Source organism: Drosophila grimshawi, unplaced genomic scaffold (assembly GCF_018153295.1).
Source record: "Drosophila grimshawi isolate 15287-2541.00 unplaced genomic scaffold, ASM1815329v1 contig_311, whole genome shotgun sequence".
In the NCBI taxonomy this organism is placed as follows: Eukaryota; Metazoa; Arthropoda; class Insecta; order Diptera; family Drosophilidae; genus Drosophila; species Drosophila grimshawi.
Genome location: NW_025063098.1, coordinates 22,146,454 through 22,171,808, shown reverse-complemented (window position 1 = coordinate 22,171,808; position 25,355 = coordinate 22,146,454). Strand labels below are relative to the sequence as shown.

Here is a 25,355-nt window from a genome sequence, read left to right as displayed (position 1 = left end):
CTTGCTTTTGTTGTTGTTGCTGTTGTTGTTGCCGTCTTGCCTTTGCTTGAGCCACTTGCAAGAGTTTTTCATTAGGCTAGTGACTGCATCACAAATTCGATTTGAATAGTGTAACGCAATATTTTCTTTAACTTTTGCTGAGAGACAGTCTGCTGTCCGCTGTCCGCTGTCTGCTGTCTCCTGTAGACATCCTTCTTCCCTCTCTGTCAGCCATTTCTTTTGCATTGTGTGCGGCTCAGTTGACGGCATTATAATAATGAAGTTTGATTGGATTACATTGCAGTGGACACTGAATGCAAAACGTTAACACTGTTCAACAACATCTTGGCAACGACTAAAATGCATTGAAGGAAAAACTTTCATAATTTTCAAGCAGTTTGCAAAAGTTCTCTTCAGACTGTTTGAATGAGAAGTCGAATGACACAGCAAGAGGAAGAGAAAAACAGAGAAAAAGAGATAGAGAGAGAGAGAGAGAGAGGTAGAGAGAGCAATAGAGATTGAGCTGCAGTATTCAGAGTTTGACGCCGGATCAAAGGGAAGTTGTCATGGCCAAAAAGTTTTTAGCTCTATGAAACGCTTAAAATTTTGAACACTTCCTTTGGATTTGTGCGAAGTGCTTCCTCTTTGAGTTTGCTGCAGCGAAAGTCAATTTTGGAAATCAGATGCCAGTAGTTTGCCAGTGTCAAGGAGTTGAGCAAGATAAATGGCCCTTGGAAACATTTACAGCATCAACAACATGCCGAACCACTTTTTGTGACACAATCAAACTGCTGTTTACTGCTCTGCTTAACGTTTTCTCCCCCGTTTTGTTGACAATGTATGGCTGCAATTTAAAGTTTAAAATTAAGATTGAGAATCTGTTTTTGAATTGCATCGAATGGGAAAACCATATCAAAATAAATTAAAAATATATTACAACCAACCGCCAACAGGAAATTACCTGTTGGTTGCAGTGGTGAACGTAAATCTAGCTGAAATACTTATAGTTAAATGTTGTGAGGAAATCAACTAAAGTAATATTTGTGACTGTGATTTAAAATGGCCGTGTTTATATGAAGAATAGTGTCTGCTTTGTACTCTCGATTTTCAGACTATAAAAATAATCTCAACTAAGATTTTTTTTTATTTATTGCGACACTTTCTTGGAATAGAATGTAAAAGTGTAAATGTTAAAAAAATTAAAGCTAGTTTTTCTTACAAAGCATTCCTTTTAAATTTCGTATTTGCTTCACTTAAAAGCGTATTTTCTTAGAAAAAATGTCAGCACATTAAATCTGTAGAGTGGGATGGTAAAATAATGCAAGTGCAGTCAGGTAAAGTAGTCAGCAATGCACTTCGTTTTTTGATTGGCTCCTTCTTGGCAGCACTTAGCCACTTATGTCAGGAATTTGTAAATAATATGCAAAATGACTATTTGTTTAGCTGTGACTCAGAAGTGGCTGACGTTTTGCAACTGTTGCTCTACATTTTGTTTTACGAGTACTTTTTACTCGCTCTACTCCGCCATTGCGGTGTTTGTCACAATCTTTAGACTGGGTAACTTGAAGTGCTACATAGTTTTTGTATTTGTATCATTCACTCATCGTGTCACGCTGACTTGACTGCTGCTGGATGTTTGCTGTTGGTTGTAGTAGTAGTCTGGTTGTGCTGGTTGTCGTCTTGTTGTTATTTTTATTTGCATATTTACTTAGCATCATCCACAGCAGCCACAGGCAAAACCATAGCCATAGCCACAGCCACCACCAGAGCCAAATTCTTCTGTTTGGCTGCTTTTCATTTTGCTCGCTTTGCTTATTTTCTTCAATGTTGTCAAACAATTTTTGCGTAGCTATTTTAGCTACGCCTGCGTTTTGGACGACTGCCTTTTCAGCTGCTGAAGTTATCGAAGCTGAAGTGCAATTTTAATGCAAACAATTGAGGTTGAAGCGTGCATAACGCATACAACATGAAAGGGCCCTAGACCTCGATCTTAGCCCGAAAAAGAACAACAAGCAAGAATACTCTACTAGAAACAGATCGACTTTGTGGATACCCTGAAATTAGATATATACTTTAAAATGATTTGCGAAAGAGTGGCTATTATCGATAATAAGAAACAAACTTGATTCTTTCTAGTTTGTGAGGAAAATAATGACAGATGGTCGTGGCTAAATCGACGCGATTATCTTTAATGTGAAAGATGAGCTCTTCTGCCTGTTACATACTTTTGCCCAACTTGATTACACCCTTTTTACGCATTTTAAATGGGTTTAGGGTATACGCAAACAAACAAACACTTACAGCTTCTTGCTTTTTGAAGTTCCCACGTAGTCGGTTCCAGACCATTATTTGAAGCGAACGTATTTTGAACCTGCCCAGTTGCAGAGGTTTCTCACTAGCATTCTCCCTCTCTCTCTCTCTCTCTCTCTCTCTCCCGCTCTTGTACGCTTTCTCGCTCTATTGCTTTTTAGTCTATCTGTTTCACTCTGTCAATCGCTTTGTGGATGGTTGTGTTGATTGTTGCCGTTGTTGCTGATGCGGTTGGTGGCTGTCGGTTGGCGGCGTCAGCGACTGTCGTTGGCTTATTGAAATGCATTTGTTCAATATGTTGTTGAACATGTGTTGGTTGCCTGCCCGTGTAGCTAATGTAATGTTGTTGTTATTGTTGAGGTTGGAGCTGTTGCTGTTGCTGTTGTTATTGTTGCTGCGGTTGTTGTTGTTGTTTTATTGTTGTTAGCTTAAGTTGCCACTGAGTGACGTTGTCGGTGGCAGCGTCATCGTTGACTGTTGCAAATATTGACAATGCCAATGTGTGTGCTAGTTTGTGTGTGTGGTTGTCTCTGTGTGTGTGTGTGTGTGTGTGTGTATGTTTGTTTGTTGTGGGAGTAAGTTTTAGCACTATTAGCCATTGTTTGCATTGAAATGGAGCTGGCTGCACTGACAGCGCTGTTGGCCGCATTGGCAGTTTGCCCATAACACGTATACGACACATCACTCCGCTATCCACCCTATCTGCCACTTAAAACCGTAAGTGCTCGTCTGTGCGAGTGTGTGTGCGTGTGTGTGCAACCAAAGTGAAATTAATGCGTTAAAAGTGGTTTGGTTTGGCTTGGCTTGACTCATCCACTTTGGTATTTGCATTTTGTATTATTTGCAAGTCGAACGTAAATATTCAGGTAAGAGGGGCGGACGTTTTTTTAGTAGGATGACGACTTCATTGTTGCCAATTGATGTTGGTGGTCGTCCCCAATGTTGCCAACGCTGGTAGTAAAAGCCCGAAACGAAAATCAATATAAAGTGACGGTATCTATGACAGATGGCACGACTTTGAATTGTTTTCTCAATCTATTTGTGGTCTCTCTCTCTCTCTCTCTCTCTCTCTCTGTCTTTCTCTCTCTATTTCTCTCTTTCTATCTCTCGTTCTTGTTTTCGTTGCTTGTTTATTAAGTAAAGCGACGCGTAGCAGGCAAAAAACAAAAAATTGACAGTGCGAAAGGATTCATAAGGATTCCGGAACGTACGCACTAATACACGCACACACACACATACATACACACATTCATACACACACATACATACACATATACATATACAAAGATACGCATATACGCATGTAGCATGTTATATAATACATAAGCACCATTGTTATTCGCCCGCTGGCGCTGCGGGCTTCAGCCAAATGCAATGCGAGCTTTGCAACAACCCCTTCGCTTGGCAACAGCAGGATCAGGGGCAGGAAGAGCCGAGGCTGGAGGATAGCAGCAACCGCAACAGGAATAGCAACAACAGCAAGAGCAAGAGCAACAACAGCAAGAGCAGCAGCCGCAACGTTACAGACTTCAGACGTCGAGTGTTGAAGCTCAAATGTCGCATTGCAATAAACTTTGCTATATATGCGGCTAGGTGTGTGTGTGTGTGTGTGTGTGCGTGTGTATATGACTGTGTGTGGCATTTCATTATAATGCCTGCGCAAGGGTAGCATGAATACTGAGGGGAAGAGTGTTAGACAGAGACAGAGACACAGAGAGAGAGAGAGACTGAGAGAGAAGAGAGACGTTGTCAAGGCAGGTAACCTCATGAAAGCGCATCAAGCACAAATTTATTAGGATAGGTTTCGGTGAATGCTTGCATTTTGATGTGCTCATAAGTGTCGCTCCTGTGGCGAGGCAGAGGGAAAAACAGAGAGAGAGAGAGGCAGGAAGAAAATGCATTGAATCCTTACGGATGTGTGTGTGTGTGTGCGTGCGTGTATGTTTGTGTATAGGCCAATGAACTCTCGAGCGATACGAAAATTAGCAGCAATATAGCAGTGTTTGCTGCAATAACGAACCCCTCAACGTAACACATAAAACAGAAAAAGAAAGAAAAAAAACAAAACAGAAACCTTTAGCTCTGGGCCATTTTAGTTCACAGCTCACAGTTTGCAGTTTGCATAAAACGGCTTAATGTGCCAAAGAAAAGTTTGATTTTAACGGGGCGGGGAAGGGGTTACCAAACATCCATTTGAGCAACTGCATCATTCATCAGCTTTTTGCGGAATAATGCAAAAAGTGCAAAGGATGGTAACTGGAAACCAACAACACCATTTGACCACTCAAATGGAACTCTCAACCTAGTTGTTGGGGGTGTTTGCTGGCGTGGTTGGAGGCGTGGCGGGATGGAGTGAGTGCAATTTGTCCGATGTGTTTGGATTAGTAATGCTGAGTAAATGCTTGTTATGCAGATTGACAGATAAATATGACATCTTCTTAATTAAGATGCTGTCGAGATGAGGCATTCACATAAATAGATTAATTGCCAGTGGCAATGATACTTTAGACATACAAAATGCGCCAAGTCAATTTATGTGCACATCGGTTACATACTGTATATACTGTCTTAATAGCAAACTATTGTCCAAGCAACTGGCTTATTTCAAGTGTTCAATTAGTCCTATTAGAGTGACCATTAAAGCACTTTAGAGCAAGGATAATCCCATTCAAGGATTTCGTGTCTTATCCTACAATGTTAATGAAGAGGAACAACTTGAAGTCGCTTTATATTTGCCTAACCTTTGCCCAGTGCAGCGGTTTCCACTCTCAAATCTAGATTTGAATAAAGTTTTTTTGCCTGAATTTCTTTTTCGTTTTCTTTGTTTTTAAGCAGCTTTCGATTTATGCAGATGAGTTGGAATTGACTGCAGAAGAAAAAAAAAAATATATAAATGAAAAGAACGAAGAGGTAAAGTACGCATTATAAACATAAAGTTGATAAGACGGTAATGAGCTTGATTTAAATGTTTTGGCTGGATTTAATGATGATGCTACAGCTACTGGCATTGGTGTTGGTGTTGGCTTTGCTATTGCTGTTGCTCTTGCTGTTGCCCTGGCTGCTTATCAGTGCCCTGCACTCAACATACCAAAAAAAAAAAACATGATTTTTAATAATGAAATTTCTCACAAAAAACTTTCAAACGAGAAATTGTGCTCACAGCACAGCAGCAGCAGCATCAGCCCCATAAAAAATGGGGATGAAGGAGTCGCATATTTTAACATAATGCTTCAAATGATGTGCTTTCTACATTCTATATTCTACTCCTTTTCGTAACAAGCATGCAAAATTTAGAGCTAGCAAAATGAGCACAGCACACTGAAATTGCCACGAAAACCCTTTTTGTTATCCTTGTTGTTGGCGTTGTTGTTATCGTTGTCAGTTTGCCTCGCTGCAGTGTTAGACGTAAGCTATGAAATTATTTGAGCTCTTTGGTATTTTGCTGGTATTTTTTGCTGTGTGTGTGTGTGTGTGGCGCTAGTCAGGTCCGCTTGCTAGCTCAATTTATGCAAATTAAATTGCAATACTTTATGTGTTCATTCTCTTTATACCCTGAACACATTAAAAATGGGTAAGAGGGTATAATGAAGTTTTGCAAAAGTGTGCAAGAGGCAGAAGGAAGCATCTCGGACCCTATAAAGCATATATCTTCTTGATAAGGATTAATAGCCGAGAAGATCAATGGCCATGTCCGTCTTTTCGTTTTGTATGAACAAGCCCACCTCAGAGACTATGAGCGACTTTAAATTTGGTATGTAAGTTCGATATAAACCATTCGCATATCGAGTTTAATTAATTCTATCGATAACTTATCCGTTTCATTAATATCGATAGAAAGTTATTACCCATAGAAGAAGAAAAGCTATAGTTTTAAAGATTTATGTTTATAATCGAGAATTTATATACCTTCACATAATATTTATGTTGGTAAATAATTTTTCAAAATTGTTTTGAGAATCGTAGAGAATATTTACCATAAATACACAGTTTGCTACTGTAATCAAGCATTTTCATACATGAGTGTACCTGCAGTTTGATAGACTTTTTTTCAGGGTATCTAGTAGTCGAGCGTTCTCTACTGGAGCATTCTGGTTTCATTCCTATTTTGTTGTCACCAGCAAAAAATAAAGAAACAGCAACGGCCCACATAAAAGTCTTGCTGTGTGTGTGTGTGTGTTTTGTGCATGTTTATAAAATTATTAACGTAACTTTGATAAATTATGCTCATAAAAAATGCTTAAACGGCAATTTAAGTACGCCCAAAGTTACACGTAGTTTTTTTTTAATATTATTTTTTTCTTTGACTGCGAGCCCCCTCTCGATTTATTGGCCATACACTCATTTGGCCGAAAAAACTCATTTGCCAACGACACACGAACATGCACAGTGGCTACCAAAATACGCGCTACAGCAGCAACAGCCGTAACTTAAACTACAACTGCCACCTGAAAATGAGGGCGTGGGCTTTGTTGTCTGTATGTATTTGTAGGTGTGTGTATGTGTCTGTGTGCCTGTGTGTGTGATTGTGTATTTGCATTGCGTTAGATTAATAACAGCGATGATGTTGCTACTGGGAACTGGCTGACTGGCTGACTGGCAGGCTTGCTGGCTGGCCCCCAAAAGCGGTGCCGTTGAACGACACCCAGCTGCGAGTGGGTGTTGCTGCTTGGCACCTTGGCAGCAACAGCAGCAGCAGCAGCAGTTACAGCAACAGCACAGCAGCAACTGAAACTGCAGAGAGTTTTGCGGCTGTCTGGCTCTTGGCCTGCCTCGCTGCTGATGACGAATGTGAATGACTTGCCTCGAGACATGCAGTCAACTTGACGCGCATTTGTCTGGCAATGCGTCTGCCCAAACCTACACCTATACAATGTGTACATGTGCATATATATATGTCATTTATATACACCTAGTAGGTCTAGTAGGTAGACAATTTGCAGTGTGTGTGTCTGTGCATGCATGTGATGTTTATGCGGTTGCTGTTGCTGCTGCTGCTGCTGCTGCTGCTCTTGTCTCTGTCAAGATGGCGTCATTTGCAAATGCAACATGCAGTTGATACTCTCTGTCTGCTGGCGTCTGTTTTGTTCTGTTCTGTTTCGTTCTGTGGAACTGGATAACAAGCTGTTGAGATTGCAATGACGTGGGCATAATTTGTTTTAGTTTATGCATCTTTTTGCTGTATCCCCCTATCCCCCGTAGCCCCCTATCACCTCCCCCACTCTTTCACAATTCAAAAGTTTTAAATCAAGCAATTCTTGACTGACTGCTTTTGTTACGTGGCTTTAAAATGCCAGCTGAGCCAGTAACTTAACTAACCAAATATATACATGTACAGCAAGTTTGCCAACACAATGCTGTACTACAATTATTTTATTATATTTAGTTGAAGTTTTTTTTTGAGTTTCGCTTTGCATAAGCCATATCCCATATATGTATGCCATATGTATGTATGCCGCATCGGTCCTCCCTATCGCAGTAAGAACTTTTTTTAAGTTTTAAATCTTATAAAACTTGTACATCCTTTTGCAGTTTTTCATGATTCGTGCACAGATTTTGTGCAAACGAACATTTTCACTCTGCTGCACATTATTACAAAAGTTTTTTTTATTTTTCATTATTCATTGTTTTTTTCGGTTACTTGCTGCTGGAGCTCATCCAGCGAGACGGGTCGCTTAATTCAATTAATTTTTATTTAGTTTTTGTTTAATATTTGCTCGCTCTGCACAATTTTGAGCAAATATACCAGCCCACTAAATGAAATGTTATTTGCATAAAAATTCCAACATCTTTTTTTCTTCTTAATTTTTTTTTTCATATTTTTCGGGTCTTTTGTTATGGCAGCCCACCCGCAAGTGGCCCATTCTTCCACACGCTTCTACTATCTGTATTCTGTGCTGGCTGTTGCTTTTTTGTCCTCTAATATATATATATATATATTTATATATATGTTTTTTTTTTGGTGTGCACATTAACACGCAGTTTCTGTTGGGTTTCTTTGCCTTTTTTTTGTTTTTTGTTTTTTTTTTTTCTGTGATCTGAAAGACTAAGCGCATTTTACACATTTACCAGTTACCGCAGCGCAGCGCCTTTTCAATTTAGTTTCTAGCCAAGCAGGCGGCAACAAAAAGGGGCAGGCTGGTTTGCCACGTAGGTGCTGAATTGTTTTTTTGCGGCGCCGCGACAGAAATTACTTTATTTTAATAGGACTTCATTTAATCCGAGCGCATTATAAAGACGCATGACCCGAGGGGCGGTAGGCAATTTGGGGGCGGTTGGTTTCTGGCGCGTTGGGTGGGGGTCTTTCATTTTGTATAGAACACGCTGCGTATACGCAATCTGAATGTGTGTACGATGTTTTTAAAAAATGTAAACTGCACGCCAGCTGAAAGGCAGACAAACAAACACGCCCCCCACATACATATACATACCAACAAAAAAGGTGGACAGGTGAGGGGAGGACGAGGGAGACGAAACACAGATAAAACAGCAACAACGTCTACTTGTTTAATACAAAAGTTTCATTTCCGCTTTTCATTAGCTCAACGGCGACACAAACAGGGCAAAAATGCGTAAATATCACACATATATATATATATATATATATTTATATATACAACAGCAGCTACAGCAATACACATTTAAGGCCATAATGAGATATATGTGAGCACACACACATATATATAAATATGTTTATATATATATATGTATGTATATACAAAAGTCGAGGCAGTTCAGTGGCAAATCGGGCGAGTGTCAACCTCAAACCTCGTGTTAATTTAACTCCTTTTTACCCCAAAAGCTGTTTGTGCTGTTTGCTGCTTATTGCCCATGTTGCTGCTGTTGTTGTTGTCCTCAATGGTGTTGTCTCTGTTTTTGTTTTTGTTTTAGTTGTTGTTGTTGTTGTTGCCTGAACTAAAAAGCCTGAAAGGCGCTTACGTTGAGTTTTATTTTGTAGGGCTGCGAGTGCTGTTTTTCTACCGCGTTTCATATGGCAAACGGGCAGCCAACTAGCTGCTGTATTAACTGACTTACTGCCACGCCTCCATTCCTTTAACTATATTGTGCTGGCTTTGCTGTGCTGGAGTGTGCCATGTGGGCGTTGCAGTGTTTCTGTTAACCCAACACGCACCGTAATGAAGTAGCCTGCGCCAAAGCCTCATATGGGCAATGGGCCTGACTGAGCCTCATACTTAATAATCTCACGCTCTGTGTGCTGTGTGCTGCGCTTGTGTGTGTGATACTCTGAGTGCGCCTGACTGCCTGTCTGCCTGTCTGTCTGTCTGTCTGACTGTGTGTGTGTGTGTGTGTGTGTGTAGGGGCGTGTGTGATCCTAGCGAGGTGGCAACCAGAGCAGAGAGATACAAGCAGAGGTTATTCAACTGCAGCCGCCCACCCCACACTCTCTGTGTGTGTGTGTGTGCTGAAGTGGTCAGAGGGGGATGCGATGGTGCGTTTTTGCTCCCATTTCCCAAACACTCGCATCCGCTTCACTTTGCACGCCATTTCCGCCTCGGAACAAGTTGCCAGGCTCCATCGGTATCTATTGCTCCGTAACCTAAACGTATGGATATATGTATATGTGTGTAGGAATGTGTATACAATCAACTCTTACATATTTTTCAGCGCCATCGTTAGTCAGTTTTATTGATTTTTGGTTTTTTTTTTCCCCCCTTACATGCGCATTTAATAATAATAATAATGCCCTGTGCACATGCAGCAGGAGGCGGCACCATACTTTCCATTTCTCCATTTCTCCAGTTCTCCAGTTCACCAATTCTTCACTTCGCTCGTGCGCCAAGCTCAATTATGAGCGCACATTAAGAATCTCGTGCTGTTGTAGTTGTGTTGTGTCGACCCCCGCTCCGCTTTTGGACTCTCGGCTTTCATTATGCTGACATTATAAATATTATTGAATTATTTGTGTTATTGCATTATACCACTTGCGTCCCATACGACAATATTTTAACAATATTAATTTTAACAGGGCTGCTGCATACAAATGCAATTTGCATGCTTCTGTTCTTGTTTTTGTTTCCTTAATTATTTAACATTAATTTGTTAATAGAACGAACGGTCGACTGCTTTTTGCGAACATATTCATACCTGCAATTCCAATTACCAGCGGTTAATGAACGCCATTAAAGCAGAACAAAATGTTTTCATTTTTTGTTTGTTTGTTTCAGTCCTATCGGTTATCCCATTACCAGTGAACACAACAGCAAAAACAATAAAAATTGTTAGCGACGCAATAAGTACGCTTTAATAAACTAAGCTGCACGTGCAATCTGCGGAATATGTATACAAATATATATATATATATATATATATATATTATATACGTATGTCTGTATGAGTTTGTTTTCCGCTGCAATTTGCCAGCAGCTGTAGAACAAATTGCATATTACGCATACGCCGCATTGTACATTGTCGTACAAATTTCGCATATGTTAGATGCTACAAAGCATTCACACACGCACACACACGCACACATGCACACTTACACAAACAAACAAGCGAAACAAGAACACAAACATTTGTTTGTCCGCCGTCTGTGTTTGTTTGTCTAAATTTAAAGCACTCAGCAGCGTCAGTTGCCAGTTGCCAGTTGCCAGTTGTCATCGTCATCGTCATCGTCATCGTCTATAAATCCTCGGCACACGCATCGCGTTCATTGAACTTTTGGTTATATCATTTTTGCATGTCTTGGCCATGGTGGCATATTAGCTAGCTGGCAGCAGTTTATATGATTAAATGGAAATTTATCAAGCGAAGACGTAGGAGTTGAGTGCCTTAATTAAATATTTGCTTTGCCAACGGTATTGGCAGGATTATCTTACAATCAGATAACAATTTGATGGGCTTCTATTTTCTTTCTATTCTTCTTAATTTGGGATTCAAATCATTAAATTAGTCTCATTTGGTTGTATAATGATTAATTTTATCCTAATATATATATCCAACTAACATTTTAGCTCATTTTTTAAGGTTCTGTTCTTGTCTGTTTATATCAAATAATAATCACAAAACTTTTATAATTAAATGCGTATTGCATTCTCAGCTGTATGTTTTCTATTACCAAATCTACTTTTTTAAACTGTTGTTTTGATTTTTTTTTAAATTTTTTTTTACTTAAATTTTATTGCAAATACAGTTGGCAAATCTCGTTTAAATTTTAAACAGCATTATAAGCCAAAACCAATTTGAAGCTTAGCCGGCTGACTGCAATTTAATTCAATTTTCATTTATTTTACAAAGGCTTAATTATTATATTCATTTAATTATTGTTTATATTTGACAGTCCATTAAGGCTTTTACATAATCAAGTTTTAACAGTTAACTTATTGGTGTTTTATTATTATTATATTTGACCGTGTACATAATTTAATACATCAACTGAGCTTAGGGGAAGAATGCTCTTTTCGAGCTCGTTTGCTTAATAATTAAGAAATAAATGATTAATAAAGTAGATGACTGATTCGATTTTCATCCCTAATGAATAACAATTTTAAAATGTGTTTATTTAATGTATATTAGTCCTTATGAACTTAACTCAAAATGCCCAAAGTGCTGGCACAGTGTTTAAATTGCAATTTAATTGATTATGCACACAAGACGTACATGCTCCTACCAAGCTGATTTTACATTCAATTCTTATATATATATACATATATAATCATTGTATATTTACACATACATGCAGACATTCAGACATACATACATACATATATTTAGACATACATACATAAATATATAGACACACAGCGAATGCCGGTTCAGAATAACTTCAATAGCTGTTTTGCTTAGCTGCTATAACAACATGGCTATAATCGCTCTGCCATTTGCAAGCAAATCGCTTTTAAGCTCTTAATGCTGACCATAAAAATTTCATTGCTTGCCTTGCTTGCCCTCAAATACCACAACAAGTAACACATCACACACACAACAAGCGGACACCCGCACTCTTCAATTGGAAAACACGTTGCATAACACATTTTAAAGTTTATAAATGTGTGAGTCTGAAGGAACCTCAACTTTGACCAGGCTTAAGTTTTCTGTGGTTATTGGATATTCTGGTTAGCCCACAAGGCCAAGTTGCAAACAATTACATAATATCATAATATATACAGCCACAATTTTCTTTCGAATATTTAAAATGTACAGCTTTAAGAAATGTCCGCAGAGTATCTCGTAGCCAATCATACTCAAATAGCTCCCTATTTTACTTTTAAATGTAATGTTCTCGTAAGTATTCTTTACTTTTAGTTGGCATGCTTTGATATTTGTAGTGATTGTTGTTGGCCAACCGTGTGGCAAGTGGTTTTCAACGGTTCACAAAATTTCATTTCGTGGAAAATAAAATTTTATTGCTATTCTGTGCAATGGAGGCAAAAAAGGGTGCTCAGATGGCAGGGGGGGGGAGGGGAGGGGGTTGCAAAGTTGGCAGCACTTGACTGCATTCATTAGCCAACGTCTACGTGGTGTAATTTTAAGTGTTAATTTTTATTTGTTTGCTTGCTTGCAAGTTCAAATTGAGCTTCGCTCCACGTAAGAGTATGTGTATGTGTGTGTGGCTGTATATATAAATATGTGTGTGTGTATTTGTGTGCTTTTAGTGCTTATTAAGCGTTTTTACTTCAATTAAATCGTATAATCGATTAAATCCCGGTAATAGAGACGATGGCGGCGACGATGACGACGACGACGACACTCACGTGTCCGCCATTGCGCCATGCAACGTCGCGGTGTTTGGCCCTGCGCACTCAGACGTGCGACGCAATGTCTGGGGCAGGACTCGCACAGCCAGCAAGAGTCAGCGACATCCAGAAACTGGCGACCAGCAACTGGCAACCAGCAACTGGCAACCGGCAGCAGCTAACAGTTATCCGTCTGACCATATTGCCCACTCCCGGACACGTTGATTACTGCTGATTGCCCGACAGCAAACAACGCGCCAAATAGCAGGAATCAGACCACCGGCAGAGTTCTGCCCACACACAAACCTCCTTCCACTCGCGCTCCCTCTGCTCTCCTGTTGGGCATTAATTGATTTGCTACAATGAAATTTCCACACTCAATGAAAAAGTCTGATGAAAATTTCGTTAATGCCAGTGCTCTGTTCGGCTTTGTAGATAAAGATAAGGAGCCTGGGTGGGAGATAGATAGATAGAGAGAGAGACAGAGAGAGAGAGAGAGAGAGAGAGAGAGTGAGAGAGAGAGATGGGAGGCACATCATCTGCCAGTTTCCAGTGAATTGATTTGACACAAACAATCTATAAATCTTTGGCATTTTAATTCTGCTCTAGAAATGCGCAACTTAAAAGGCATTTTTGGGCTTGCGTTGGTCAAATGCCAAGACTTGAGGGCACTATGGCTCTGGACTGTAATAAAATGATCATAAATTTGAGCGCATATTTTTATTTGATTTTGCTTTTTTTGTTACCACAATTAAATTGTGCGAATTTGGCAAATACACAAAAATGCTTGCACATTTTTTATTTGTCATTTTTATGAGTCGTCGACATTGTTTGGCATTCCAATTTCCAAGTCCGATTCCAAATAGCAATACACTCCAGCATTGCCTTACTGGGAGAGCGGCTTGATTTATAAAGTTGATTGTCCGGCTGACTGGCAGTTGGCAATAAGCGAAGACTGACCGCAGCACTCTGGCACATTTTTTTTTTGCAGTGTATTTGCGTGTGCACGCTTTATCGTTTATTCCACATTACTCAAGTCATAATTAAGATCTTGGCAGGCGGCGGCCACAGCGGCAGCATCGCTCATAAATTGTGGAAGTGGCTCATTGACAACTTCATTTCCGCGCATGGTGTGCAACAGCCAGCAACAACAAGGGCAAATACCAACAACAACAACAAAAGCTACAACAAGAACAACAACCTGCTTTTAGTTGTGGCATGTGATCCGCTTTAAGATCATGGAACTCAAAGTTGGCGTCATCTGCTCAGCTGCGTCCAGTGTGTCGCAGTGCACGCAACATGCCGCTAAATGACATAATGAACTGCATTATTTATGCGACACACTGTGCAATACATATATAACCCCCGAACAACAACAACAACAACAGCTGTTGCTACTGCTGTTGCTGTTGCCAGGGCAGCCACTGTCTCCATTGCCGTCGTAGTCTCCGTCTCTGTGTCAGCGCGACAAAAGGCGACAATTTGTGCGTGTGCCCGATAATAAAAGTGCTGACATTTTCCGTTATGATGTCACGCCAGTCGCCACAACACCATCAACAATAACTGCACGTCCAGCATAGTGTCAACGTATGTATGCGTCTTGTGTGTCTGTGTCTGTGTCTGTGTTGTGTTGTGTGTGGTGGTGTCAGTGGTTATCCTGCAGCTTTATGTGGATAGACCAAAAAGCCAGGAGTGCAACATTGATGAATGAGCCTATTAATGATCAATGAGTTGTGCATTTCGGATCTCAGCTGATCGCTCAAATGAACATTGACACTTATTGCACAGATGACTATACACAAAAGTCTACTTTAGAGGCAGATGACCATACAAAAAGAAAGAAAAAAAAACGATTTTAATTTATGTGTTGTGTATGCACAGTATCAATGGGTGCCATTATATGAATACATATCTATTATGCAAATGGGAAAAATAAAATAAATAAACTGGTATTTGCATCTGGGAAATTATGAATTCATGAATTCATTTCACCAATATTCACTGTTGAAAATTGAATAAAAACTTTTAACATAGTTAGGAAATGCTTTTAAAAAATGTGTGCCCATCGATATCAATCGATAAGTGAATTAACTCCCCCACTCAAGAAATGAAAACCTTTTAAAATGTTCACTGTTCACTGTAAACTTGTAAAATGTGGATTATACTTAAATACTTATGCCAGATAAATAAGTGGTGCAACTTTTGTCAAAAGTTTTCATTCAGCCAAAAACTTAATGTAAACGAAAGCTAAATAGTTTTATTTTTGCTATTTTTAATGGAATCGAACGGAATATTGTAGACCATACAATTATTCAATTCGAAAACCGTAAATTAAGGTTCAAAGCTGGAATAGTTTATTTAATTTAAGCGCCTTTTGATTATATATAAATACATGTATATATATTAATTAAGATGAGCTATCTTGGTGAGTAAACAATGTATTTCGGGTTCAAATCCAAAGCCAATGCTATTAATTATAAAAAAATGAAGTTTAGTCTATTGCATATTTGTTGACGCTGTTTGCAGATCACAGATGTTGACCTAACTAGCTTGCCTAGCCAATTGATATGCATCTCATTTGTATTTGAACTAGGCAACAGCCATCTAATTAGTCTCTTCAAACATTGACAAACAGTTGTTTGTTTGGCTTAGTTGGTTTTTGGCGCTGGTCGTGTGTTGGGGCTTTGATTTAGTTTTTGGCTTAGTTTCACTGTGGTTTGGTTTTCGCTCGCTTGTTGGCAATTTGCACTTTTGTGCAATCGCCATAAACTATTTACAGTATCAGCAATTTACCGCTTTTTGATTACGCCGCATTTGTTTGTTTCCTGCGGCCTTAATTTTCACATTGCAGTCGTCGTCGCGGTCGCCGTCGCCGTCGCCGTCGCAGTCGTTAAATGACAGGCGCTATATAAACAAACAAATATACACACAGACGCATACACACACTCGTTCACACTCACACACACACACACACACACTAACACAGTTGCATACGCAGGTGGCGTTTCACGTTTCACGCGCTTTTAATTGAGTGCTTCCGCTGCAATTAACAAGTACAACGCATCCAGTGACGTCGCTTGACTTGCTGAGTGTCTGGTTAGTTGGTTGTTTGCCTGGCTGGTTGGTTAACTGGCTAGCTGGCTAGCTGGTTGGTTGGTTGGTTGGTTGGTTGGTCCGTTTACTTATCGCTTTAGTCTGACCAGCATCTGTTGGCAGTTCTCCCCCTTTTTTTTTTTTTTTAGATTCAAGTGCATGCTTACGCACTAATGCAAAACCATTAAAGGTTTTGACTGGCACACTTTCTGGGGGCATCTTGTTTATTACTAGTGCTGCCACAGTTTGTTCCCTGGACAATTAATTACCAAACACTGCAGCTGACATTCAAATCGAGTTCAAAGTAAAACAACAAACCCACAGCTGTTGCCGACTTAAATGCATTTTAAGTAATTTGTCCGTCGATTGCCTGAACTGTTTGTTTGTTGCATGCGACGCACATTGCAAGCTCATTTACCCATTTCCACCAATTTTCTACCATTTTCCCCAGCTGCCAATTTAGTTTGCAATTTTCCAGCTCAACGATAAATGCAAATAGATTTCACCTGCAGACGTTGCTTGTCCAACATTTTGAGAATCTTTTTTCGTAAATTATGCGCATGGCATAGCTTGGTGTTGTTGCTGTTGTTGTCGCAATTGCTGAAACCGTTGTACGCTTTTGGCTTTAGCATGTCGAGTATCGAGAATCATGTATGAATTTGACATTGACAACTTGGCAGTAACATCATGACCCGGTCCACAGCAGCCCAAAGGAGCAGCAGAGCGAACCGGTGATTACATACAGTACGAGACAAACGAGAAGAAGTACGGGGGGGGGACTCATGTTGTTGACCAACGAAAGGTAAAGAAATTTTCACATTTTACATTTATTTACATTTGTACAGTCAGTCAAAAGTGGTTGACTTACACAGCGAGAATTGGGTCTGACATGGGTTTGATGTACTAATTTATCACATAATTGGTTGACAGCTAACAGTTGGCCCCAATCGAAGTGTTTTGATTTGCCAATATTGTCCGCACTGCCAAATGCTTAATCATTCAAGTCATTCATTCATCAAGTCAAGCATTGCCACTCAACCATTTGTCACAGTGTACGCCCAACAACAGCGGCGGCTATTCAGGAGGCAGCAGCAGCAGCAGCAGCAGCAGTAGAAATAGCAGCAACATTCTTTTCTGCTCCTCCCCTTCTATGTTTCCACATCCCGTCCAAGTCCATTCAATTAGCAACTCATAATAACAATAATTTTTCTTCGCAATTCGCATTCAGTAAAACATTTTGCGGCACGTTCGCCGTTGTAGTTGCTGATGTCGATGTTCGTGACGTTGCCTCTTTCGACTATAGAGTTAAGTCGCCGCATACTCGTGCAACATTCCCGGACAGTCACAGTCACAGTCACAGCGACAGCCACTGGCAAAGGCAATGGCAATGGCAAAGGCAAAGGCGAAGTCATAAAGGGAGTGCGGCCCGAAAACCCCATGCTCCAGTCATTGACTGTAACAATGTTGCCTGTTAAATGATGCATAATAATCGGGAGCAAGAGCGCGCTTGCTGAGCTTTGCTGGCAATGCGGGCAACATGGGCATCACGGGCAACGGGAACGTTGATGGGATGTGGGACCATCCCAATCCCAATGGGCCAACGGCAATGACAGGCGGCGACAGTGGTTAAGAAATCATAGAGCTGTTCCCCTGAGCTATAATCATGCTGTACATTGGGCTAAAAAGATATTCTTTGGGATAAAATCTCTTATTTATTTATCAACTCTGTTATCAATGTGTGATTGGCTCAACAAATGTTGAGCATCAGCTGAATGTTTAGTCGAGCCACAGATTTTTACAATTTTTAAGCAGACCATCAATAAATAATCACTACAAACGCAATTATCAATGAATCGAGAATCAAATAAGATGCCCAAATTGCACTTGAAAATATTTTTCAATAGGATTCAGATTGTCATAGGGTTCAAATAATTTAGTGTCCATAAATAAATAAATATGCAATTTGACGCAGTATCTGTCCGTCCCATTGTGTGTTGTTATGGCTCTTCGCATTGTGTTGATGGTTGCCGGACGTTGTTCAGTCCCTACTCAGTCCATACTCAGTCTCTGCTCAGCACTTGTGCATTGTAACCCCTTCCTTCGTTCGCCCTTTCTACCCTTTCCCTCACACTCACACTCACACTCACGCCCACACCCACGCTAACGAACACGCCCACGTGGACGCCCACCTTTACCAGAAAATTTTGCTGACTGCAGCTGGTTGTGGATTGCGGGTTGCGGATAGCTGGTCACTTGCTGCGTGGCTGATGAAAATTCGCTTGGCTTCCGTTGGCCCCAAGTACTCTCCGCCCAAGTTGGTCATCGTGGCCATAAGCCATCGAAACGTTCGTCCGACTCACAGTTGCCTGAATCGTGTGTGTGTGTGTGTGTCTTGTGTGAGTGTGTGTACCTTTCAATATTTACTCAGCTTGAAATGAAACATTTTTATAATTTCTTTTCGTCTTTTTTTTTTTTTTTTTTTGCACGCTGAGTCGCTTAGCTTGACCAGTATTGTTGGTTGTTGTTGGTTGTTGTTTTTTGTTACTGTTGCTGTTGCTTGGTTCGTTGGCTATTGGCAACATTGTTATTTTCTGCTATTTGGCCATTGACTATTGGCCATCCATACCATAACGTGGCCAGAGCTCAGCACTTTTTCAACGGTTTATTTATTTATTTCGGTTTAATGCATGTTGCCTCTGTCCAATACTTTGTCGTATTGTGTGTGCTCCAACCATTGTATTCCCATTCCCCTACCCCTGCCTCTTGCCCTGCTTCCACGTGCGTCCTACCTCCTGCGGCTATATCGTTCGTTCGATTCCAGGAAGTTGAATTGAGTCATCAGTAAACGGTTTACGTTTAACCCATTTTAAAATGCAAAGCGACCGGAGAAGTTGCCAAACGCATTTCCCACATTCCCCAATTCACCGATGGCATTTAGCAAACAATGTTCCCCGAACAAAAACAAAAACAAAAACAAAAACAAGAACACCAAATTTAAAAACAAAACTCACACAAGAACAACAAATTTGCCTGAATTATCGACTTGAAGCATGAAGCATGTTGTGTGTGCTCTTCTCTTCTCTCCTATTTTGCACTCTCTCTCTCTCTCTCTCGCTCTCTCTCTCTCTCTCTCTCTCTGTGTATTTCAATTTGTTAGTGTTTGTTTACGTCGCAAGCGAAAAATATTGAACGGAAATATTGCAATTTGATTTATATTGAGTGTGTAAGAGAGGGAATTCAGATGGTTGGGGGGATATACAATGTTTGCACTGCTTGCCGCTGCTGCTGCTGCTGCTGCTGTTGTCAAAATTCAACGGAAATGAATTGGTATGTGGTGTAGCATATTGTATTTTGGTTATCCGCTGTTATGACAATTCTCTCAATGCAGTTATGATTTGCAGTCGGAAGGTATTTGTACGGCATTTGCGAAAGCTGTCCAATTGCGGGCATTTTTGTTTACACACCGGTCTATTGACATAAATAATAATAAATGAACACTTCCATTGCGATAACATTTTTGTGACAATAGCTTCAATTTTCACTGGAATTTGCAACAATTTATATGAAATTAAAATCTTAGTTACTATTCCAATGCCAATTTAAATAGGGGATTTGTGGATAACGTTTGTTGTTTGTCAAACTTTTTCGGCTCTATCCTATAAGCTGGCACAGCAGCCAACAGCAGCAGCAGTAGCAGCAGTAGCATGCCCTTTGGCATTATTTACATAAGACTTCTTTGGCATTGACAACACCAAAAATTCGATGGTCTCACAATGCAAATTGGCAAAGACAATTTATTCAAATTGCTCGCTGCGAATTTTCTATAGTGCCAAAAGTTAAGCAAATATGTCAATTGAATGCTTTGCATGTGTGGGTGGCTGTGTGTGTGTGTGTGGCTGTGTGTGGCAAACAAACAAAGCTCAGGACTTTTGCTAACTAAGCCAACTAACCAAACGGAGCTTGTAGTTTAAAAGGCAATTTATCTTTGACTTTAGCAAAGTAAATTCCCGCTATTGTTTAAAGTGGTTCGACAATCGAGGAATACCCCTACCCAGCTGCTGGCATTCTATGCATATGTCTGGTGTAGCCCTTGGGTTGCTTGGTTTTGTTAGTTATGCCACTGTGTGTGCGTGTGTGTGAGTGTGTGGAAGAGTGTGCTTGTCTAGTAAGCGCTTTTAACTAGTTCGCAGAGCTGGTAGCAAATTTCGAGCATTCTCAACGACTCAATTACACACTCCAGACACACACTCTCTCTCACACACACACACACACACACACACATTTATACTTAATCAATTGAGCTGCTAGGCAAAAAGCATTAGGCAAACAATGGGCAATCTATGTAGCAGCATAGCTGCTGCAATTGCGCTGTGGGCGAGGAGTGGACGGCGGGGGGCGGGCGGTAAGACTTTCTCATAAATTGCTTGCGGCATTTGGAAATTGCATTGAAAAACGCACGTAAAAACTATTTGAGCTGCTAACCCAAATAAGCGGCAACCATCGTTGTAGTAGTAGATGCCAGGCCAATAATAAAACACTGTAAACAGCAGCCGTAAAGCGACTGCAATTGGATGCCATCCGGGCAAACATGCAGGCAAGGCAGCCAGGCAGCCAGGCAACCCAATCCACAATCCTCCAACTGTAAAATGTGGCGAGCGCGTTTCATCTCTCTCTCCATTTCCCTCTCTCCCACTCTCTCTCTCTCTCTCTCTCTCTCTCTCTCTCTCTCTCTCTCTCTCTCTCTCTCTCTCTCTCTCTCTCTCTCTCGTATTCTCTCCTTTGCCAATGAACTGTGTGGTGCTGGCAATCAATAGTTGCGGCTACAACTACGAGATACAAGATACTTGCAATGCAACCGTAGAACTTCCCACATGCTTGTGCAGAATGCCATGGAATGTGCACACGCATCTTCGATTGCCATGCGAGCCGACGACCCCTCTTGCCCCTGGGCCGCGGTGGGTGTGTGACAGACCTACACTGTACTGACCGAAAATATGCAATAATGTTCTTATGTTGTAACAATGTATTCATTTATTTAATTCAAATTTTGCAGATTAAAATTCGACATCTGCATAAAAGTAGTCGAAATAGAAAAAGTGTTTGAACAAAATTGTCATTTAAATTGGTTGACTTAACATAAATTCGAATTCGAAAATTTATAGTAGACATTTTTCTAAGTGTGCTGTACTCTGGTGCATCTGCAACATCTCTTGGGCAATGAGTGAGAGAGGCGTTGTGGGTGGGGTGTGTGTGCTCTGTTGTAGCTTACACTTAAGCGCGAAATTGTCGTCTACATTTGCACATTCATAAATTCTCGTTGAGCGGTCCCAAAGCGGCGGACCGCAGCACCAAGGAATGCCCCATTCTTTAAGACTAGTGCAGTAAATGGTGGCAAACTGTTTATAAGGGAGGGAGGGAGGGTTGCAGCTGTAAGTTGCTGCAGTTGGTTATTGTTAGATGCTGTGCTTGCTCCTCTCACATTTAAATTTCATTTTAATTTTATTTTATATTTTATTTTCTTTTATGTGTTTGTTGTTGTTTTTTTTTTTTTGCTGCTGCCGCTGCGTTTTATTGCCGCATTTTACAGCAACGACCTTAGAGCAGCACGTCATTAGGCGATAAATTATTTCTCTCATGCGCGCTGCATTTTACAGAAAAATGTTTGCCACACTGGTCGCAAAAGTGTGCCAACAGCTGTGCTCGCTGAGCCTGGACCTGAATCCGAATCTGTGCCTGTGCCTCTGTCTGTGCCTCTGTCTGTGTCTGTGTCTGTGTCTGTGCCTGTATCTGTGCCTGAATCTGGTGCAAGTGCTGGGACTCTGCAGCTGTGGCTGGGGGCCACTAAAAGGATGCCAGGCAATTTAAATTTGTGAAATTCCATTGGCCGTTCAAATGCTGATGCCGTGCCTCACTTATCTATGCACAAGATGTTGCCGTTTGATAAGCGCAACGCTGCGCAGCAAGTCGGAAATTTATGTGCCGCCACCGCCGCAGTTGCAGTTGCAGTTGCATTCATCATCGACTGCAGCAACAGTTGCTGCCTGGAATGCACTGCTGCCGTCGACGTGCGTTCAACTATGCAAATTTGTGCAAGTTTTCCCCAGTCCTTGCCTCTCCCACCAGCCAGCGTTAACTTGCAACTTGCTACAACTTAGTAACTGGCTGGTTGTATGTATGTGTGTGTGTGTGTGAGTGTATGTGTGTGTGTGTGTGTATGTGTGTGTGTTTGTGTGTTTGCGTGAGTTTGTTGTCAAACAGCATTCAAGCACGATTCTGGGAAACATTCTTCCCCAGCGAGTTGAGTGCAAGAATTTTTGCATTGCTTTGGCTTTTGCCTTTGGATTTGTTGTCCTGATGCGGACCAGATTATAAAATAAATGAGCTAAACCTATATTGAAGATATGGCAATAACGGTAGGGCCATAATGGCTATGGCTACCTAGATATATACACATCAGCATACAATCAGATAAAGTGCTGCAACAGATTGAAAAAAAGGAGAGTGTCACGACAGTTCAATCATTGAGATTGACCATCTTGCTAAAGCCCAGTTGAGTTATTGCCACAATTGGCAACATGAAAATTGCTTCACTTCTGATAGCATCCACCATCTAGATACCAGCTTTAACAAATGATTGTGAGCGTGGGTGTGGAAAAAATATTGTGTAGTAAACTTTTAGCTGTGCAGAAGTGCTACAATTTAAATTCAATATTACCGACATTAACTCATCCCAATTCACCTGGCCCTAGCCCGCCCCCTGACCGCTGCTAATGGCTCACTGAGGCTCATTGCAGCTGTTGACACCGCCCCCTTTTGCAGGTATGATAAATGGGCAAACACAGCGTGCGGCGGCAGGCAATGACAAAAGCAGAAATAAATATCGCTGAACTTTCACTGCACACACTGTGCGCGGTTTCTAAAGCGCAATTAAACGCCCAGTCATTAACAATTATGTTTTGGTTGCACATGCAAAGAGTCGGCACCACACCACACCCTACCACACCGGCATATTCTGCAAATTTGCCGCATTTAGCACAGTTACTACTATCGTTCGCTGCTGCTGCTGCTGCTGCTCCGACTATTGCTGGCATGGCATTTCAGTTGTAGTTTTAGCTTCCAAGTCCAAGGAATTTTCATGCGTCAAATTGCTGCCCCGGTGCATTGCGTGTAATTGTAGCAATAAAAATTGCAACACATTGCGTACAAACATGCAACATATACAACGAGCGGCATTATTCGGCATTTCAGTTTGTTGTTGTTGTTGTTGTTGTTGTGCTCGGGCAATTATCTTATTTATTTTACTACATTTATCAAAAAGTTGAACAAATTCACAGTTTCCTTAGAACTTGACGAGAGTCATCGTTTTATTCTTGTTGTTCTTTCTGTTGACTGGGCTCGTTAGCCTAGTTGATGATGGCCACAAGTGAGTGCGCTTGCCCGCCTTGCTGGCTGGATGCCACTTGGGTGGTCATAGCTGGAGCGGAACGCTATTTGATTGCATTTTTAGCATAAATTTCAACGCATTTGACTAATGTTTGGCGATTTGTTATTTGTTGAACATTGCAACGCTTTGCCTGCCACCATTTATTCACTTCAGACTCAACATTGGGCAAGTTCTAAGAAAGCAAGCCAAAGCAGCCAGATAACTTATTGCAGCTAATAGATATTTCGTATGCAAATGCCACTTGGTATGCTACACAGAAGTTAAAAAAATACTTTGTTATTATGCAATAGTTACGTATACGAAACTTACCTTGAAACATATCTCTACTTTAAAGAAATGAAATGAAAAGACTAAGGCGTTGCTGCAACGTCAACGACAGCAGCAGCAGTAACCGCAGAAATTAATTTACTCTCGCAGGCAACTCGGTTGCATCACGTACCAGAAAATCAGAAACACACTCAGAGACAGACAACAACAAAGGCGCCAACAAAAGCATCAAAATCCGAGCACAGCACGGGGTTCAGCTATTTGGCCGCCTATTTTATGGGTGTCCAGAGCAGAAAAAAACTAAATACAAAACGAAAAAAATTGTGCAAAAAAAAAAAAGCTGGAACAATGGCAGACAAGTCGACGGAGGTGCTAAGTGAAAAGCGTGAAATTTACAGCAACCAATAGATTAAGTCCGAAGTATAAATAAAATTTTGATGTTTTTCGCTTTGTTTATTGTCTGCCCAAAGTGTACTTGATTATCAGAGACAGAAATTGGTTTTGTTCTAATCGCATTGTTTGTTTTTGCATTTTGATTTATTGCAGTTGCTGCCGCCATACAACCGAAGAACTCAACAACATTAACGCCGTATCTACAGATACAAAAGCACAACCACACAAGACTGACCATAACCAATCCACATGCTACATATTTACTGGACTGCCACCCAATTTTAAATCCCTATGATTACTATCAAAGTAAGTACACAATATGCATATGTTCATATATATCGTACATATATATCGATTGACCTTTGTGCCCATTTTAGATGAAGTTTCCATTTTCTGCAACTGGTATCGGAATGATGAGGCCATTGAGCATTTGGCAATTCGCAAAAATGAGTTCTTCATCTTTAAGAATGGATCGCTGCGTTTGCCGCCCAATGAACGTGCCAGCGGTGTTTATCACTGCCTAATCGAGGCGGATGAAATGAAAGTCTTATCCCAAAGCATCACAGTCGAATATCCTGGTGAGCTTACAATATCCTCAATCTTATCCACATCACTTAATCGTCGTCTTCTTCTTCTTTGCAGTGTTGAAACGTTTAATTGTTGGCCAGCAGCAGAGTGCCAACATCAGTGTCCTGGAGCAACGATTGCTCGTGCTTGAATGTCCGTTTCTTAGTGTGCCCGCTGCACGCATCACTTGGTACTTTGGCAACGAGACCCTGGCGAATGACAACAGGCGAGTAAAGATCAGTGTTGTTACATCGAGCGCTTGCAGCGGTTGCATCTTGATCATTCTATGCGCTTTTATCCCGCCGCCTGGCAGCTGGATGGCTTCAATGACGCTTGACATTTTGGGTTTTTTTTTTCTCAATTGAGAGCTAGCATTAATCTCGTCTTCTCCCATTCTCTGACCCTCACAGCGTTTTTATCCTTACAAACGGCACGCTTGTATTACCACAATTGCGACTCGAACAGGCTGGCAAATACAGGTAAGTTTTTAGCTGAACCCCAATCAACCCTAAGTCACTGCGTGCCAGCGGAAAACCACTAACATTATCTTCTAACTTTTTTATTCTAATATTATGGAACACATCTATCAAATATGACGTGCTTACACA

General features: G+C 40.8%; 1 protein-coding gene across 3 annotated transcripts in view; it reads left to right on the top strand.

Annotated features, from left to right (window-relative positions):
- Window positions 1-25,355, top strand: part of LOC6568543 — a 52,822-nt gene that overhangs the window by 22,801 nt on the left and 4,666 nt on the right. For all 3 annotated transcript variants that reach the window (XM_032740637.2, XM_043215054.1, XM_032740636.2), the window contains exons 3-6: window positions 24,334-24,486; window positions 24,558-24,758; window positions 24,823-24,973; window positions 25,158-25,226. In XM_032740637.2, the coding sequence (XP_032596528.1) occupies window positions 24,334-24,486; window positions 24,558-24,758; window positions 24,823-24,973; window positions 25,158-25,226 (574 nt within the window). The remainder of the gene's footprint in view (window positions 1-24,333; window positions 24,487-24,557; window positions 24,759-24,822; window positions 24,974-25,157; window positions 25,227-25,355) is intronic.